The 21096-nt window shown below is 34.9% G+C and overlaps 1 protein-coding gene across 1 annotated transcript in view; it reads right to left on the bottom strand.

The window, feature by feature from the left end:
• Window positions 1-7843: 7843 nt before the first annotated feature.
• The window catches only part of LOC150100894 (glutamate receptor ionotropic, kainate 3-like), a 34708-nt gene continuing 21455 nt past the window's right edge, over window positions 7844-21096 (bottom strand). Inside the window, exons 7-13 of the mRNA XM_090401467.1 lie at window positions 17571-17678; window positions 15997-16200; window positions 15379-15740; window positions 13728-13926; window positions 12935-13157; window positions 10994-11265; window positions 7844-8193 (exon numbers count right to left, since the gene is read on the bottom strand). Coding sequence (XP_090257593.1) covers window positions 8047-8193; window positions 10994-11265; window positions 12935-13157; window positions 13728-13926; window positions 15379-15740; window positions 15997-16200; window positions 17571-17678 — 1515 coding nt within the window. The 3' untranslated portion in view covers window positions 7844-8046. The remainder of the gene's footprint in view (window positions 8194-10993; window positions 11266-12934; window positions 13158-13727; window positions 13927-15378; window positions 15741-15996; window positions 16201-17570; window positions 17679-21096) is intronic.

Raw genomic sequence — 21096 nt, 5'->3', positions numbered from 1 at the left:
ACTTTTACGGTCGATTTTTTTGAGTTGCTTAGTTTGAAACCGAAGTTTCCAGGAAGAGAAATCCTTTCCTGTCTCTGCGAAGGATGATTGGCTAACTCTGAAAAAAAGGTTTTTCGCCAGTGTCAAGAATTTGAACCCATAACGGTATTTTCTTCGGGTAGTTATTAAAGCAGATAGGTAGCAGGATTTTTTCTCCAGGAAAAACTCGGGATTTTCTTTCCGCATACAAGGAAATCGGCCATGAGAACACACGCAATTTATGGACAAAAAAACTGCTGTGGGCGGTAGATGGCTTTAATGATAGTAGTGTCGTTGTGTTATAATTGAGAATTTCGATATTCCCACAGGGATATCGAAAATCAACTTTAAATATTTTTGTGATCAATTTTCGTCTATGTAATTTCTGCAACATAATCCATGTGCAGGGAAATGATTCGTGTAGTATGCCAAAGGCTATTTTATAAATATGGCTCTGTGGCAAGAGATTTTCTAAAGAACAAAATATATAGGAACTTATACTAGAAAAATCACTTTAGCAGAAATAAGAATTATAGTTTCGATATTTAATGAGAAGTAGTACATATAAAGATTTTCGAATCTGATTTGACTATTCTTATATTCGAAAATAGAATATTGTAGGATCGCATGCAAGCAGTCCCCAGAGTTTTCTCTGAATCGCTGGTTTAATTATATCATCTAGTATGTCCTAATAATAATAATAATTATTATTATTACAATGTGACACCTCCAAGGAGTTCAAGGACTCATTTTGGGTGCGCACTCTACCCTATTCCGCTACATCAATCTCGCCCTCTGCCCTACTACTTAATTCTCCAATTATAACACAACGACACTCCTATCATCAAAGCCATCTACCGCTCACAACCACCACAGCAGTATTTCTCTTTATGTAAATTGCGTGTGTTCTCATGGCCGATTTCCTTGTATGCCGAAAGAACATCCTGGGAGAAAAAACCCTGCTACCTATCTGTACTACTCTTGTTTCTCATTTCAGAATTTGTTATGGTCTTTGTGAATCAAAAAAAAAAAAATTATTATAATACCCTTGTCTTGATATGATACCATTAGCGGGGATGGGTTAATATCCAGCGGACTGCTAATAGTTTACTAAGTTGAAGGGGGAAAAATTGTAAAATATAACTGATAAATAAAGAAAACATTTATCGTTATTAGCTCTGTTTATAGTAACTTATAGAAATTTTATCTCTGACGTATTTATGAATAAAGTTTTGATAAATGCAGAAAATATGCGTATATTCTTTGATGTTCGTTTCCAGCAGTATTGAGAAGTTATGTTCAGTTATATTCTATCATTTAGTTCTTTATTGGAGTAACAAACTTGAAGAAAAAAACAAATAAACAAACACAAGTCAATTACAACGCAAATCGAAGATCAGAATTTTATTTCATATAAAACATTACACAAGAAACAAACGTGTTCTTCAACCTTTCCCAAAATCGAGACCACCAGACACGGAATGGACGGATGTATGATTCTGACACTTCCTCTCATCTACACATAAAGTTTTGATGCTAGACCTAATCTAATATAAGAAGTAAATGTTTCCCTGGCGTCTATAAATGATCTACGAACTCACACATTAACAAAAGTTCATAATAAAGAAATTCACTACAGTTTTTGTTACTACCAGGTGAACTGGATCATACTTCGCTTTCTGGAATGAAAATGTACTTTTGAATTCACAATCGGAGGAAATAGAAGGGTTTTTTTCACCCCCTTTCTTCTCGTAGGAGTTCATTATTCAGATATACTGTTGATAAAAACTTAACGACATTCTTGGAATTTTCATCTATTTTCAGTCTCTCTTTCTAACTTTGTTAAAGCACAGCAAAGGCATTCTCGCACGAGTATGGTTTGGAATATCTACTGTAATGCGATTTTAATACTGTAATACATTGGCACAGCGGAGTATGTGTCCATGTATTATACCAATTGTGTGAGTATTATAGTTAGTGTATGAGTGCGGTATGGTGGGGAGGATTCTTCGCTTAATTCAAGCAATAAAACAAGGGGGGGGGAGAAATGACTTCGAATGGTGAGGAGATTATAAGGATTATTTTTACGATCCTGGTCCAATTTACTGCACAAAATGATGTATACATTTTTATATTCGAGTTTATTCCAGTATGATATTATTATTTCCGATTTAATGTTTTCCTATTTAACATTTCTTGCCTTTAAATAACGAAATCTTTTTTTTTTTTAAATATAAAATCAAATGATGAGTACTTTAAGTAGTTTATAATGTGCTTATACTGCAAATGTACTTTTACTTACTATAAACTACATGCCTTTGAAATAAGAGATATAAATACGCCTGTAAATATTTCAATCTTAAAAAAAATCAATCTGTAAATATTTCAAACTTTATTTTAAATATTCATTTTAATATTTTGACAATTTTAAATGATTTATTAACAAAACTTTCGACGCTATTTACAAATCAGTATAAATAATAATATCACAGTTTTTTTATTAGTATTTCATTTTACTTTTTCTTCTTATTCTATCATGAAGTATAATATAGACTAGGATATTAAGTTCGCAGAATATTATCTTAATGTAAATCATTTGAAATTAAAATTAAGATTTTTAACAAAGCAGAAGACATGCAGTGTTCAAATATTGCAGCTATCCAAGTAAAAATTAAAATTCAAGTTCTCCGTATTCCCTTTATACGGTATAATATTAGATCCAATCAGTACTCGAGTGAAGTAATGTTCCATGACATACTATAGTTATGTAACTGTGCGAATGGCTTCGTATATTTGAATAATTGCATTAATCTTTTTCATCGAAGCAGTCACATGAATTAGTAAACCATTTCCTATCAGATAATTCAGCTCGGTATTTGATCATATGTAAGATTTTAATGAGCAGATTTCAATATAAAAACTTATACGTTCTATGCCATGGGATTAAAATTTTTTTCCAACTTCAGTAAGGTACGTGATAAATTTATCCTCCTAACAGTTACATTTCAGAATGAAATAGAACGAATAATAAATGATGCTCACCATGATTCCGATTTTAATAATGCAGCTTTATACTAACTCTTTCACGGCGTATATGATATTTTATTTTTAACGTACGATTGGCATATTTTGCTAGTTTTTATTCCTGGCATCGTCAGAATCTTTATTCAACTATAAAGCATAAGTGCACGATATTATTAAAACCAATGATTTAGTCATAATAAAGGTCTTAGACATGGATTTGTTAAAGGAATTGCTTTGGTGATTTGAATATATTTTTTCAAAGTATGTTTTCGAAAGGTGACAACAGTACTGGATAAGGGTGAGGGTTACAAGTACCTCACGGTAATTTAGTTTTGAAATTGCAAGGAATGGCGATTGATAATAAACTGCTGAAATGGATTTGATACTGGCTATGTAACTGATATTTGTGTGTTATGGGGAGCCTTAGCCCGGATGGGAAAGGTGACAGGTGGGATGCCAATGGGTTTTGTGTTGGGACTATTGCTATTTATTTTCTATATTGATAACACAGCATCTTAAAGGAAGATATTCAGTTGATTGAAGATGATGCAAACTTGGGAAGAGTTATGAAAAATAGCTCTGATGTTAGACTACTTCAGAAGGATTTAGATAGACTGGCCCCGTGGGCAGAACAGTAGAGTTATTTCTTCAGTTGCTGCAAATGTAAGGTTTTCTATTTCGAATCAATGAGATGGAATGCCGTGTACTGTATTATATTAGTGAAAATGGATTGCAAGAGACAGAGATAGCGAGGGATTTGTGAATGATTGTTGATGGATGTGTGAAGTTCAGGGGACACATGGCGAAGGTAGTGAAGACGACACAGAGGATTGCGAAAATAATGAGAAAGACATTAGTGAGTCGTGAGAAATAGTTATGCCAATGTATAAGACATTCATTCGAGCCCATTTGGACTGCTATGCAAAGATTTGGTCTACTGATTTTAAGGAAGACGAAGAAACATTAAAGAAGGGTCTAAAGGCAAAGAACCAAGATAATTTCAGGACTATGGGATGTTGACTATGAAAACAGATTGAGTAACCGTGGGTTGCAGAGTCTGTCAGATAGGCGGAGGAGAGGTGATATGATAGAGTCATCTAAATTGATGAATAGACAGAAGAGGCAAATTTCAAAACAAGGTAGGAAGGGAGGAACAAGGGGTCATTCGTGGAAGTTAAACAAGAGTTCGATGAACAGGAGAGTAAGGAGCAGATTTTTCTCATGGAAAGTGGGAAGCGAGTGGAATATGCTGTCGGAGTGGGAATGCAACATCGGTGAATGTGTTTAAGGAATTGTATGGCCGAAATTGTGTGAGAGTGATTGTTTACCCCTAAAAAGTTGTGATTTTGTTGTTTTAGATTTTAGGTGTAACTGATGTTATTTTTAACTGGTGTTATGTGCACCTTCCACGAATAATAATAAGCAATGAATCTCCTACTGATAGAATTTTGATGACAGTTTGTTATCCTGATAATGCTAGCAACATAAATTACCAAACATATCAATATTGTTTTTAAAAATAAATGCCATATACTCGTGAAACAGTTATTGGCTGCTTCTATAGGTAAGTACTTTTGCTTAGGTAAGGACTTGTATAAAATCATAACTATTAGAACAATGCAGTCTGACTAAAACAATTATAGTATAGTAAGATAATTAATTATTAATTTTTTCAGTAGAAGTTTCCTTGTGAATGTGAATTAGTAATATATTTTCAGCACCGTATTATTTTAATGAACAGATACGTATCGGCATGAACAGATACTTATCAGTACTAACTCTTATTTCTGAATAAAATCCTGGAAAGTTAATCCTCGATAAGTATTGGTAAAATAGTTATAATCTAAATCGAAGCCCATTCAGTGCTGGTGACGACGACGATCCTATCTGCATTGTCGTCAATGGCAATTCCAAGTTATTAAACGACACCTAGTGGACAATGTACATGTCTTTTGTTATTTTTTTCCCATAAATTACTAGCTTTCCGAAATTGCGAATTTTGTAGCTTTTAAATATTTCCCCTCTTTTAATATATTAACGAAATAGTTCATCAGAGTTGCTCATTATAATCCATTCTTAATTAATTTACTAATAATTTGATTCGTTTTTTTAAGCGAAATAAAAGGAACATCCAAGGAACGGTTAGATCAATTCAAATGAGTCCCTGAATTTAAAAAAAAAAATTTTTTTTTAGGAAGACTATTAGAAAATTCATATAAATATATCATATAAATCCTATTAAAATAGTTCATAATAATCCCACACTTCATATGGTCGTACTAACACAATTGTGTCAATTCTACTAATGAAAAAGTTTTCTCAGTTACCCTTCACTTTATTATTTGTGGTAAATCACTCCACACACACACACAGATTTAAATGACTAGAAACGTAACCAAGTTATTAATTTCACGAGAATTATTTCTGATGAAAATTCCCATATCTATTAAGCATGTTGTAATACTTACTGTTTGCAATGCCACTGGGAAAAGTGTGCCCTCAACGATGAAATAACTATGTTAAGATCAGAATTGTTAGAACTATTTTAAAGACTAATACTAGCACTTAGTAGGCTAAGAATAAGAAAGCTTATCGGTATGCGTTCTGATTCTCTTATTTCCTTAGGCACTTAGATGGTACTGAACACGATATGTAATTACTTTTTATGATAACTTAAAACGTGCCTCTATATCAAATTTCATTTTTTATATAATGTGCAGATGGTGATGTAATATTTATGTTTGTAGTTACTATATAGTAGATACCAAAAAAGTAAACTAAAATTTAGTATCATTTAGGAAATTTAAAATTTCAAATGTGGCAGACCTCTTATCATTCGGAACATTATGGAGACATCTCCTCTTGGGAAAAGACTTTTTCCCCAATATGCTTTCCAAAAGGCACCGCCTAGTACTATTGATATCAAGCGGTTATCACGACAGAGAAGCCAAAGGATGACAGGAAATCGTAAAATATAACTACGGACGCCATAAAACTTTCCATGAAACCTGGTATTAATAGTACAATTAGTTCGCTGGTTCCCTTAACATCTACTCTTTGAAATTGAAAATGGCTCTGATCGGATGATGAGTTGTTTTTTCTTGCAAATAACAGCAATAACAGTGGTTTCATTTTTACTAAGAAACTAAACTCTCTATCATGGTAAATTAAGTTATAACTGATTAATATAGTATTAAACTCGAGACTATTCTTTGCAGCCGTTGATTCTGTCCCGTATTTTATTTTATTTTATTTATTTATTTATTTTTTTTTTCTATACTGCTGGTTTTGAATACCTAGCTTCTTTCTATAGCGGAAAGCGAATAAGAAGCTTATCAAAATCTAAAATATATTTGCTTATGCTCGGTAAATGTCTAACAGTGAAACTAGACCTTTTCTAACACTGATTAGAAAATATTGATCAAAGATACTTTTGATCAATATTTTCTAATTCAAGACCGCCATCATCATCTAATGACAAGTCGGTTTTAGAGATAATGCTAAAAGTTCACCCAATGGTAAATGCTGTAACAGGTTTGTGATCATTCTAGTGATTCTGAATGTCCACATTGAGTGAAAGAACTTAACATGTTTTGGAAAACATGAATCAAGTTTATGTTACATAAGTCAGCACCCAAATGCGAAGCAAGTTAATATAAAGTGTACTGCTTTGTAATTTTGGTGAAGTTCATTAGGTTCCTTATGTCGTGTTATTGTCCAGAAAACCCGATTTTGCTCAAACTAATCACCAGTTTTACTTATTTCACTCATATCACCGATTCCAGTCTCTTAGGAGACATGTTTAATGATAACTCCCGTTGATATCTGAATTCCTTCATAAGGTAACAGAGTTCAATCTCGAATTAAAAAAAAAAGATACTCATTATCTGCTGCTGAGGGCTGGTTTTGTCTGTATGTAAGACCTCTGGATGGTTTGTACGTTTATGAGAAGAAAAAAAATCCATCACTCTCCGTGTCCATTTCAACTGCTTAAAATTTCTTCGACATCTCCAAAAAGAATTCGAATATGGGTCTTTTCAGTCAAGCTGCTCATCACGAACCACATCACGCTACTGACGGATGTGGTGTGATGTGGTTCGTGAACCATATCCTGCTACCGACGGATGACTTGAAAGACCAATATGTATTGAGCATTTGTTCGGGAAATTCAAATTCAAATTCCTCTTGTATCTTTTAATGTCGTTTCTCTAGATCGTATGTAATAGTTTGGAAGTCGACTTAAATTACATCTAGAATTGACTTTATTTAGCAAACCATTGAAAACTTAACTCCAAGCCAACTTCAAGAAAGATTTGAAGTAAGAGTTGAACATTGTCACTTACTTAAATTAATTACCGCTTCTGTTCAGGTTTGAACTTGTTTTTTTTTTTACTTTTATTTTTATTATTATCATATCCGAAGCATGAGCATATGTTAATACGAACGACGAATAGTTTTCCATCCGTTTGTTTTGAGCAAATGTTATGGTAACATAACGTGAGGCTGCATTATTATAATTATTTACTGAATAAACATTTCAATCTTCATTCGCTGTTGTTGATCCAGTTCGAATATCTCCGATCTTAACAGAATTGTTATGATAGTCAGTCTGTGCAAGGTGGTGATATTTACCAAGTTCGATCAGTGTTATGTTGCATTTATGAAAACCTTTGAGTACTAATATTCTTATACCAAAAAAAAGTTCTAATCCCTGATCATTATACAACCAGAGATTACTTATAAAGACTTCGTTAGTCATGTGGACATATACGTGTTAATTAATCGATGTGAGCATGCGCATCTCAGGGATAGGGAAACAATAACAGGAATGATGGGGGGAGACAAACAATATGGTAGTTTTAAGACTAAAAAAGACCTTTCTCTCAAGGGGTATTATGACGTCATGTTTGAATTTTAAGATCAGAGAGTTGGTAGTGGTGCTGGATTCGGTTTCGATCCAACGAATCTTCCGTGAGCTGTGAAACCCATGTTGCTGTACATTGTCTAATACTGAGTACTGAAACCAGGTAGCGTCGACACTCGGAAGTCACTAGTACTACCAACGTCAGTCTTCCTGTTCACTGGTTTGGTTGAGCTTCGACAGGAAAGAGCGAACCGTAATTCTCGGAAGAGTTCTTTACACACAGGTTCCTGTAAAGTAGAAATTGCTGTTAATATTTTATATGAGCTTTAATCGAAGGTTAACAATACCGAAATACATAACGAATAAAAAAAAAGGAGTAAAAATATGGTTAAGGTCGTAAAATATCATCTTTTTTAAATAGCTTTTTTTTTTCATTGAATTTGAATTTCATCTGGAATCTGCATGATTCAATACTTAATCAGAGACAACAGGTACGGCGGAAATCATCTTCAAACATTTTTAGCAGTTTCTACCTCAAATTTAAAATATTCTAAAAAAGAGTGCACGGTTATATTATTATTATTATTATTATTATTATTATTATTATTATTATTATTATTATAGTTGCTTTCCAGTAAATTTATAATAGTTATAATTATATAACTAAATATAATTCCATTAGGTGGCGCCACATGTAAGACTAAAAATAAAAAAAATAAATAAGGAAAGAACCAAAACTTATTTTATTATTGAAATTTTAAATCTACTAACTTTTGTTTCTAATGCATGTCTGTTTGGATTCGTACAACTAAAAATGCATTTAATAATTAAAAAAAAATGTTTCACGTGTTTGTCATGTATTATACCACAAACGTAAAAAAAAAATTCCTTTATAGTTATTCGTGTCTGAATGAAATGTTATAACTTCTCCCAATTGCTTTTGCCTGAGAAGAGGTACACCGGTGTTACTGAACTATTAAAAGGGATACAGGGGTACCGAAAGTTGAGGAAACACTGCCCTAACTGATATAATTGTCTGATATAGTGAGCTCTACAGGTATTTTTTCACGATTTGTGGGATTAAAACAAGAATTTTGGAGAGATAAAACTACAATTGCTGGACTGTGCTCAAAAAGGTCGGCTATCTGCTGAAAAAATGGCCTAGAATTATGACTTTTCTTTATGGATGGAGGTGCTCTAACCACGTCTATGGGTTTCAAATCCAGAGTTCATGGTGACACCTGGAGTTTTCTGTCATGTTCAGGGAACTACTTTCGCACTATTATTATCTTGCTGGTACACATTTGTGCCATCTGTGAAGGCACTCATCATGAAGAAGGGTATCTGATTAATCACAATGGAAGGTACTTTTTGTAGCATTCACAGTGAAGTCTACGAGTATTAAGGCTGTAAGAGATTCTCATGAAATTATTCCCAATGTCATAATGGTTTTCTGACTATTTCGGCTAGATCATCATATCAGGGTAATTCCTCTCGCCAGGTTTCGCCTAACTCTCCACTTACAGCATTCATCCGAAAATGACTATTTTCCAGTCTTCAGTGATCCAACGACATCTCTCAGATGCAACCTGTGGACATTGTCCTTGATGATTATGCACGCGTGGTGTCACTACCTTGAATAGATACGTATTTCGATATCAATAAAATTAAGATGAGAATATTTTGAATTTCTAACATCAATGGCTAAAAAAAGGTTATTTTGCTATGAGGACGGCTACTCTCTCTCTCTCTCTCTTCGGGTATTAAAATGTTGGGGAAAACATAGAAAACATGTCAGGCATGTAGCTAACATGATCTTTTCTATGTTTGAATTCCTCAAACAGGTCAAATGACTGCGTGCTACATCCGGGAACTATATCGGAAGCAAAATGCTTTCGGCACCACTCCGAATTACTACTAGGATGTCACAAACAAACACAAGCATCTCCAGCTTAAGTCAGATCTAATATAACACAAACAATTAAAAATATTTACTAATTATGTATATTATTTCTGGGAAAACTCCCATGTTACTGATTATACGTCTAAGCAGCATTATTTTCAAAAACCTTTATATGAGGCATCAAATGCGACTATGAAAATTAAATATCTCAGCTATAATTACACCAATATATTATTAGTATATCTTTACGCACATCTAGTCTTTAATGATATGCATGTGAAGGGAATAAATGGCTTTTATTTTCAATAAATCGACAATCATGCCTTTTTCGAAGTCCATGATCAGAGAATTTTTCCTCATTTAAATTACTTTTCTCCCTTCGCACACATATTATTGAAAACCACATACTTTGGTGGGTGTGTAAAGATATAAAAATAATATATTGATAGCTAGAAAATTTATGGAGTTAAAACCAAATATATCAACGCAATGCTGTTTTTGTGATGCGCAGCGTAAGGTATTATGAATACACTTGACACTTTGGTTTTCATTGTTATTGGGAAATTTTCTGATAAAATAATGAATTCCACTATTGGAAGCGATCCATTGACATGTTTCCATGTTGAAGGAATATACAAAAAAAAAAATAAAATAAATATAAAAAAATAAATAAATCAGCTAACGCCTCTTATTCCCTAATAGGGAGTAGGTGTAGCCTTTATACCCTATCTAGCTTTAGGAGACTGAGTGGGCAGTTCAATCTCCACCGGTAGCCAATCAGAGATAGCTGATCCATGTCTATCACTAATTATAGGTGGCTACTGATGAAGAGACCGGCAAGCAAGTGCTGCCATCTCTTGGTGCCTTGTCCTAACAGGATATGTTATTGTCTGAAATAATGTGGTTACTACGGTCGATTTTTTTGAGTTTACAGGACGAAAAGCCCGCTTGCCCACGCCACAGATAGACTAACTCGGGAATCGGTCGAAGAAATGCTTAGAAAAAGTTCCTCTAGTCGGCGACTACACTTGAACCCAAGTCTAAGGTCGGGTGGCCGTGGCCAAGCACAGAGGACGCAAGCGCCACTTCCACTGAGCTACACAGGCCTTCAAAAAAAAAAAAAAAAAAAAAAAAAAGGAAAATGAAAATGAAATGAAAGAAAAACTATGAAAATAATCACTTACCCTATCTTCAGCTGCCATCTTTCGAGCTTTCCAGAGAAATTCAATGACTGCCACGAGCGCTGCCAATGCTAAGCCACATAATAGAACTACAAAAACCCCACCCACATTCGCTAGACCTAATTCGGTGACTGAACTGGAGGATTTTTTCGAATCATCGGTACATTGTCCTCCTCCTTTCTTTTGTTTCCACCAGCGTTCTTTTAAGATGTGAAGAACACCATCTTCTTGAAGCTTAAGGATTCCACCAGACAGTGGAGTTCGATACTTGGAACCTGAAAGGAAAGAATTTCAAAAACATTTGCCCACCTGTGAATTCTAATTCCAGATTTAATTATCATACTAAATCCAACCTCGTTATAGGAATCTATGGATTTTTGAGTGATTAAGACGTATTCTATTGGATCTTTCTTTTTTGTAATAATAACAATTTTCGTTTATTAAACGGATTCATTTTTGCTCATAAAAAGGAATACATTCATTTCTGTGCTATTTCGTGCACTAAGCGTTAACGCCGAAGCATTCTATTATTCTTTATGTTCATTGTCCTTTTTTTTGGGGGGGGGGATAAGGGAATGGTTCCACAACTGTTTTTCTCTATACTAGTTACTGGAAACGCTTCTCTGACGTTATTGGAAGAACTACACACTCCTCTTTGAAAGGCAAAGAAAAGGCAAGAAAAGAACTAATCTTATAATGTTGTCTGGAGTAAATGTATTGAAATTTCAGTATTTTCACTAATTTTTGACACTGTTAAAATGTGTTCTTTTGAAAGCGGCCTTCATCATACTGTTTCCGACTTTCTCCCAAGAACTACAATATCCAGCTGTTCCTGAAACGTAACAATAGTTTCCTTCTTCATTCCTGATACTTTCAATGTGTAGCACTGTTTGTGCTTTAATTTTTTGTCAATTCTCATGTGCGTGTGTTTGGTTGATTAACAAATAATCAACGCTCACACACACTCGTCTCAGAGTATGAATTCCAGATAAGAGTGATATTTATTTGTTTTTAAAGTATAATGAAGAGCTTCCTGCTTCGAAACACAACATTTACTATTTAAGCAATACATTCTAAATTATTAGAAGATATTGCTTTTAAGTTTTAAATTTTTAGGACATATTTTTAAAGCATGATTAGTTATCGTTGGGTGGTACAGGTCGTCCTTTGGCCCTTTTTCTAAGGTGTTATGGAGTCTGACTTTTATACCATGGCCTGTTTATAAGCCTTGCACTGCAAGTAGGAGAACCTTCGTAGGATTTCATTCGCAAGAAAAGAGACTGCGATCACAGATTTTGAACGCCTCTCCCGTGGAGTCACATGTGCGAACTACCTCCCTCACTCCACTGTCGTGGTCACTTCAGTGTGCCGCACACAAACAATTACAATTTTGTCATTCCCTCCCCACTCCATCTACTTGTATAGGTATTGGCCACTACAATTTTGTTTTGGATGGAAGAGTTACTTGACATGCGTTATTAGTAAAAATACGGAAAATAAATATTATGGAGAGTGACTAAATGTTCTGGAGGCTATTGAAAAAGCTTAGAAATGGAGGAATGAAGAGAAACGTATTGTAAAAAAGAATGTCACGGATAATACAATTGACATGAAAACTGAAGATAAAGATATTCTATAGGAATTTCTCTAGCGAGTATCGAATATTTATGCAAGCATAGTTGAGAGGAAGCTAAGAAAAAATTGCAGAAGTGAAATTGGACAAGAACAAGCTGAGGTTCAAACTATCTTTGGTTCAAGTGCTCATTTTCAGTTTAACACGAATGGGCAAAAAAATCATAAAAACTTTAAACCGATATTCTTGACTCCGGCCACCCATGGTTTATTCGCTATATTAAAATACACGATGAAGCAATTTAAAATAAATTTCATGATTATATTTATATTTATCAGTGTTTTATTAGTATAGGTATACTTTTTTTTTACCTTTTCGTGTTGCGATACCGTAACCTTTGGAATCGAGAAGTCCTCCTATTTGTGTAAGATTACAGTTCCTTTCAATGATGTACTCAATGGAGGCCGATTCCATCAGATATGCGTAATCTCCCTGCATGACTCTTCTGACTCCGTTAGCATTATTCGTCATGAACACAGAAGGATTGTTGCTCATGGAGTTCCACATCTTTTTATAAGTTAGAAGTCTGGATTCCTGCAAAAAAAAAAAAAAAAAAAGACAATTTAAAATTCTGGTCATTTTCGTTCTTCCCAGAATGATTTTTATAGTGTAAAAGTTATAGAACAGTTGATTGTTACAGAACGGCTGATGTGTGATTATGACATGAAATATGGTAATAATTTAATGGTAATATTAATTACCATTAAATTTTAAAACAAAAATCGTTTGAGAAGTAATGAGTATGACTTGAGATAGAAAAGCAACGAAGAAAACCGAAAAAGTACGATGAAAAAGCAATGAATACAATAAAAAAAAAGTAAGGAATAAAAAACTAAGAACAAAGCTCAAAATATAAAAATAATGAATACAAACCAAGATATAAAAGAGCAATGAATAACCCATATAAAAGGGTGATGGATAAAACAACCTAAGATGTAAAACCAACCCGCGAGGATGAAAAGTTAAGAATATCTTATTGCAAAAATGGAATAAGAGGGTGTATAATTTGAACAAAAAAACCGGACGACATGTATTCTACAGGATAAATAATAATGACTAAAACTATAACGGGAATATGGATCATGGAATATGCTCATTACTCACCTTAAAAAAAGCTTTGGTTGATCCACTTCCCAAGCAGCCGTATTTGATTTTCACTTGCTTTGCAAGATCTTCGGCATTTTCAACGGGATAGATGACTTTTTCTACTGTAAGGAAGGCAGCGAGGTTAGCAGTGTAGGAAGAAATCATGATGAGCGTAAAAAAGTACCAAATTCCAGCTATGGTGCGGGTAGACATAGCTCTGAAAAATAAAAAAATACATTCTTTATTAAACGTATTAACTGAAATGATCAATATTTTAACTTATATTTCACGAAAGACGAGTGTTAGTAATGATGCATATTTGCTTATGCTTCCATATTTATTCCAAAAAAAAATTGTAGAATTGGGACTGTTGTCTTAAAGCAACGCTTAAAAATAAAGACGTTTTATTTAAATGCATCAACACCTGAAACTAGTTTAGGTCGGTTACTTTGAGGTAAAGCGGATCTGTCAATTCTCTCCTCACTCCGATATGCCTGTGGGTGGGTGGGTAGCAACTCTGATTGTTGTGATTATTTTGAATTATGGCTGAAGCAGCTAAAAGGTATCGAGGCCAGTATATTATGTCTGCAAATCATGTGACCAGTTGGCCTGGTTATGCGAGATAAAAACTTAAGTGTCCTGTAAGAAATACTCTACCATCCTCCGTAATGAACTGGCCATATGAATATATTTCCCATTTCTAAAATATCTACATCTATAATCTTAAATCATTTCTCGCAAAACATTTCCTCAATTTTACCTTTGATAAATGTCTAAATCTATAGACGAGCAATATTTTTTCTCGTTATTATAATTTAATCTTCCATCTTCCTTTCATCTTTCATTCCACACGCATCGTGTTTCCATCGTTTAGGAAAAGGGCTTTTCTATTTTATTTTCAGCGTTGCGTTTCCTCTTACTAACTATCCATACTGAAGAAATCGCAAATTGTAAAAATCTTTGGAGTACCCGGATGGTGCTCCTAAGAATGCCCTAAATTTTTTGATTCATGCAGAATGAAAAGCAGTGAAGCGGATTTATTAAATACCATTCCCTCAGAAAGACGTTTATTTTTTGCTACATGTATTTTTACAGATTTTTTCATGGTTATTGTTCACCCGAATTAGCATCAGCAATTCATGTACGCTCCTGTCTGTGTTCACGTGGAATTGTCTTTCGAATCAACCTCATTTCCTATGTATTCAAATTTCATCAATGTCTCCTCGGTCCATGATCCTAGGGTACTTGTACAACTGAGCAACTTCATGTTTGGAATTGTTGTCACAAAAATATAACAAATGCCGAGATTCTGGGATATGAAGGTATCGTACACGCTGGAAACACTTGTGAGCTTGAACATCTTTATGAAGACCGTATATTCCAGATGCATCATTCACCAGTGGTTAAGTTTATATAAAAATAAAATTTATTTTCCTATGTCTTACGCGTCGACACACACACACACACACACACACACACACACACACACATATAAACCAGAAAACACTACTTAAGACTCATGATATTCAGTGTATAAAAATAACAAAATAAAATCTATTTCTATGACATCTCTAAATGCTAGAACGTCTGTAGTCGGTTCAGATCGTTAAAAATACTTCAAGATACATTTGTCTATGTTTACCTATTTAAGACGAACTTGTTCACTTACCTAGGAGCAAGATCCGATCCCTGTTGCATCAAAGATCCGATGGTAAACCACAGACTATTTAGGAGGCTGAAACTATTCTCTAACACCTGTTCATCTTGGCGACAAGGATGAGGATTGTCCCACTCGTAAGGACTGAGCCTTCCCACCAAAAATAAGGTTATGCTGACTCCAATATGAGCTCCCATGACGTAAATCCATACTTCCATAGAGAAGGGGGACAAGAAAGAGAATAGGGTAGTGACTTTAGTGGTGGGTTTCTTAAACAGGATACTAATTCCCGTATTCATAAAAGGCATAGTGAAATCCACGGCTTCCTCACGAGATGACGTTATTGTCAGATCAACGATGGCTATATCCGCTTCCTAAAAATAAAGGAGAATTTATAAAACTTTATCTATAACAGTTAATATCTTATATTATAAAATAAATATTTTGTAATATAAAACAACATTTAAGAGCCTGGAGTCTACCCATAGTTCACAGACTTCATTTAATATTATTGTTTTACGAAAATCATCGTTCAGAATTATAAGACACACGGTAACCTTTTCAATATGTAAGCACGATAATATCTTAGCAAAGTAAGTGAAAACACCACAGTGAGCGGCAATGGCTTACTCCTCTGATCAGCTCTCCAATCATTCCATTCCACTCTCCTTTATCGTTCTTGATGCCATAAGCTCTGTCTGCCACCTCTCTGATAATGTAGTTAAACCCTAAATGCTTGGCTAGATGATCTATTAGATCGATACAGAAACCTTCATAACGTGCATTACCGGTTAGCTTGTCTGCTGAGTCCTTGAGCATTGCATACGGAGAATTCTGTATAGAGAAAAAAAATATATTTTAGTATATTTCATCAGGCAATGTTATCAAGAAAACTTATTTGTAGGAAATATATTATTAAGATAATAAATGCTATAGACATTATATGCAATGATCAATAGCACTAAGTAGATTGAATTTTTAAAAAGGGATTTCACTTCACTGTATTTATTTCTTTGTCCTGGATGCGAAGGTCACTTAGCACATCATTACCTAAATCATATAATGCTCTCTCTCTCTCTCTCTCTCTCTCTCTATGTTGATCGTAGCCCTCGAACTGACTGTAGTTCTATTAAATAGAATATCATCGCAAGGTGAATAACTCATCTCAATAATGCTTTAAAAGATGATTTGTCTCTCCAATTTCGAAACGAGGGGTTATCAGCACTTACTGGATATTATATTGGTACTTTGTGAAATGCTATAGGGATCAGTTCAATTTTTGTATTACTCAGAAACTGTTTTTGGCACGAATTATTACTCAAGGTTTTTCCAAGTAACCATTACGTTATGATAATCTTCTTCTCATCTAAGGTAAGATCACATTCTTGAATTCCAACAATCTCAAGTTCCTTTCTAATATCTTCATTTTAAATATGATTCTGCCATTGACGTCATCTATTCACTCCTCTAAGTATTTTATTTCTAGCTCAGCTCTCAGATACATAAGTTAAAAGTGGTTTGAACACTACTAGTTTAGTGTTTTGACTAATTTCTCCTTTATTATACAAAACGTGTAGAGCACAACTGACTCCCCACCATATAACTTTAGATCTCCCCCCCCTTGTTATCTGCATGCTTCATTTTCTATCTTCACTAAAACCGTGCCTAATTAACTCAAGTGTCTTAACCTGCTTTTTAAGTTATCCATTACGGATGAAGTTGATATTTTTCATGTTCCTGATTTTTATATGTCTTGTCTTTTTTTTTTATTTCTGCTTTTCATAATACATTTACAGCCGTGATTTTAGATTATCCATGAACAAGAATCATGTTACAACGTTATCAAATGATATATATATAACAAATACATATGATATGAAAAATGATTCGCATGTTGTGTTGTTAATTTTTTAAAAATTATGCTGTATGCTTGCGTTTAAAATATATTCACATCGATGGATTTTTCTTTTGTCTTCCTTTATGATTTCTGGAGGTATATGGACAGAGAGAGAGAGAGAGAGAGAGAGAGAGAGAGAGAGAGAGAAGCGAAAATTAAAAATTAAGATAATGAAATACAGCTTACCTTCTGACACTAGCAGAAGATTTTCTCCTCTAGATTTTCCGCTGAGTGTGGGAATGTCTACTTCTGAATGTGTATCAGTGTGACAGTAAAAGAAATCAAATAGAAGAACAAAACCACTTACCAGATATGTTGTTACTATAAGTGTTTTATTCTGCAGCAGAAGAGAGTCGTAATCATTGGACATATTTCTGGTGATGTTGATACCTTTGCCTGGAACCCATGTCCCGATCTGCATACAACGAAAAATAAAAAGAGTCAAATGAGAAACTATTGCAATTGGTTTAAATAATTTTAATTTCTTCTGTTTGTAAGATTGAAACTTATTTATGTTCTGTGACACTTTCAAAAGTGATCTGGAACAGGCCGGGTTTCAGTTATAGACACAACTATCAAGTACATACCACTAGTTTGGGATATTACAGAACGTCTTATCTCAAGAGAATCAGCGAATTCCAAACAGTTTGTCAGGTTAGTGGAACTCTTATGCAACTCCGATTGATAAGGCTCTTCCGAGATAGTCTTTTAAGTTGTTTTAAAATTACGGTGGAAGCAACAAAGGGTGTGTGTGTGCAGTCAACAGTATTATACTATTATTGTGTTCTTCGGCGGGTTTGTCTCTTTTGCGGATGAAACTTTCCACACTGGCGTATCAGATCGCCTAACTCACCTTAAAATTTGTTGTAAAAGTTAAAGATTTGTTATAAAAGTTCTTCCCCTCCTACACGGATGCCTTTTAAGTAAAATACTACTAAGTAACTGATGTCAAAAGATGTAGAAACTTCTTGAACTATCGATTCACTTCCTTTGATAGCTACTGTAGGATGTCTATCGATATCCTTCAAAGCTTTCCACAGCACAAACACTTGATTAAAATCTGGCGGTTTATTTTTAAAATAAAAAGCTGATTATAACTGTTCCGAAATCCATCTATAAAGCTGGTGAACGTAGAAGTGTTTCGACACCACCGACAGTTTCATCTCGTACTTGGCTGACATGGAAGTAACTATCTGTTTTCGCCGTTTATTATCAAGGACAGTTACTCTGTGATCTGTGTGATCATTGACAGTGATGCCGTATATTCTCACTATATATGCCGTATACTCTGGCGTACATTCTTAGTAAACCGTTTGGTTGTATGATTGTTTGTAGAGACAAATTTAATTGCAGTTATTATGAAGCATTGAAAAAAATCCCACTTTTAACCTTGATAAAGTTTAGTACTAGTATTCAATTTCGAAACAGGAAAAAAAAACCCTCGTATGTTACATATACACAAGTTGAAAGTTAAACAACGCTAGAGAGTGTTTAGGCATTTAAATGCTGTTTTTCCCTATAGAGAGATCTATAAAACAAAGTTTTTTCTTCTCGTGTGGAAGTCCTTTCCTACTAGCCAACTACTACATGTATTAATAATGGAAACTCATCGTTAATCTTATTGTATGACCTGAAATGCCAACAACTCTTCTAGTATGAGTGAGTGCTGTTACGGTTGGCGAACTCTGCATCTAAATGCGACCAGTATCTATTCTGTTTTGTTTGGCGCCAGTGTTGTCAGGAATCGTGAATAATTGCCGTATAGTTTGACATCAAACAATGAATTGTTCGAGACAGGCATATTTCGTGTGTGTAGAAATATTTATTTTCTTGGCCAAATACCAGCAGACTCTACTCTACCTAAGTTGAGAATCTTTCCCGCTTCAGAACTAAAGTAAGAAAAGAGTAGAAGCACAATTTTCTTCCACGTTTGTAAAAAAGAAAAAAAAAACAGTTTAGCTTATGAAATGCAATAAAATGGAGAATATTTGTTTGAAATTTCTGCTGGGTAGGTATTCATTCCGGTTCGTAGCTATATATCCCAAATTGCATCCAATGATATGTAAGATACATTGTTGTCACTTGTAGCATTCATCTTAGGGCAGACTTCCCTTCCTCCACTGATCGCATTTCCTAACTACCTTCATGAAAATTTGTTATCTAACTTTGCAAGCAACTATTATGTTACAAGATGACTAGCAGCGTCGCAAACAGCACACCACGAATCTCGCAATGAGCCCGAAAGCTTTCCAAATCCTGTGAAAGGTAGAGGGACTTACGAAAAAGGGAAAAAAGAATAGGGGATCCATTCTAAAGCTCTCAAGGTGTATTAAGAAGGGGAAGAAAGAATAGTTATGCAACTGTTAACATATCTATTTAATACGTAATGCGGACTACAGATGAGAAATTTTTTTCCATTTTTAGAATTCACTTCATAACGGCTCACTGTAAAGATATGTGATTAATTATTATTATTTTTAGTTCATTAGTCGATTTCTAAAACCCTCTCTCTTAATTGTAACCAATAGCAAAGGAACAAAGCTGTCCATCTTTCTACGTCATGCATCACTATCAAATACAATCAGGGAAACATGGCCGAAATGACGTATAAACAACCGTAAAGAAACCCACCAATTGTAATTACTCCTGTAGTCTTTATGCCTACTGAATAGTAATAGATTGATTTTGTCTACTTCAGTGTCGAATCAGGAATCACTAATATGAATAAATAAATAACTCCACAAATGCCTTTTATTTCCCATAGGCAATAAGCGAGACTATTTTCGCCCTAAATTTTGAAGACTAGTGGGTAGCTATCGCCGCCCTTAGCTGTCACACAATAGCTGCCCCAAGACTATCAGTGACTTTAATTGGTACCCTCGAGGAGACAACTGCTGCCACCTCGCGGTCCTAACTCGAAAAATATATATGATTGTCTGAAATACTGTCAGTCCTGTGGTCGATTTTCTTAAATTTACGGCATGAAAATCCCGAGTTTTCGGAAGGGAAAAATTACTACCCATATCGGTATACCGAAATCCACTGTTGATTATGTCATTTGGAGATGGTGCAACCACAGCAGGAAAACGCCTTAGGGGGCCACCAGCACTAACTGACCGAAATCAACAGGCTCTATCTAGCAATGTTCCGGAATCCTGCACGTCATCAGCGGCAGACCCCGCAGTTAACACCAGGAAAATGTTGCAGGGACATCTGTCAGCACTAGAACTGTCTGCAGAGAGTTGAACGTCTTAGATTACCACGGCAGAGCTGCTGCGAACAAGCCACACATTATCCTCCCCCTCTCAACGCTAAAATGTTTGGATTTGTGTCTTTCACACCATTCCTGGACCGTTAATGATTGGAAAAGGGTTCTATGGCGCGACAAATCACGCTTCCAGAAGTGTCACTCGGATGGCCGTGTTTGGATCTGGAAATTATCCGGGGAATCGTTCTGGCAGGACTACATCGTTCCAACTGTCAAGTTTGGTGGAGGCTTCGTAATGATATGGGGTTTCAGTTGGATGGGGGATTGGTCCATTGCTGGATGTTCCCAAAACCATGATGTCTGATAGCTACCTGGATATCTTGGAGACAACTTCATGCTTCCAACGCTGTGGAAGTACTTTTGCAGTGACACTTGCGACACAACAATACTTCATGTCATACTGCACTGCATGTCCGAGACTAGTTTCCAAACAACAACGTTGAAGTGTTGAACTGACCGGCTCAGAATCCAGATCTCAACTCCATCGCACATCTTTGGAACGAATTTAGAACGCCAAATTTGCTCCAGACCACAGTGGCTGTCAACAACATCAGCAATGGGGGTA

Source organism: Typopeltis vanoorti, chromosome 12, assembly GCF_054136105.1.
Source record: "Typopeltis vanoorti isolate ZY-2024b chromosome 12, IOZ_Tvanoo_1.0, whole genome shotgun sequence".
Lineage (NCBI taxonomy): Eukaryota > Metazoa > Arthropoda > Arachnida > Uropygi > Thelyphonidae > Typopeltis > Typopeltis vanoorti.
This window is presented reverse-complemented; position numbering and strand designations above follow the sequence as displayed.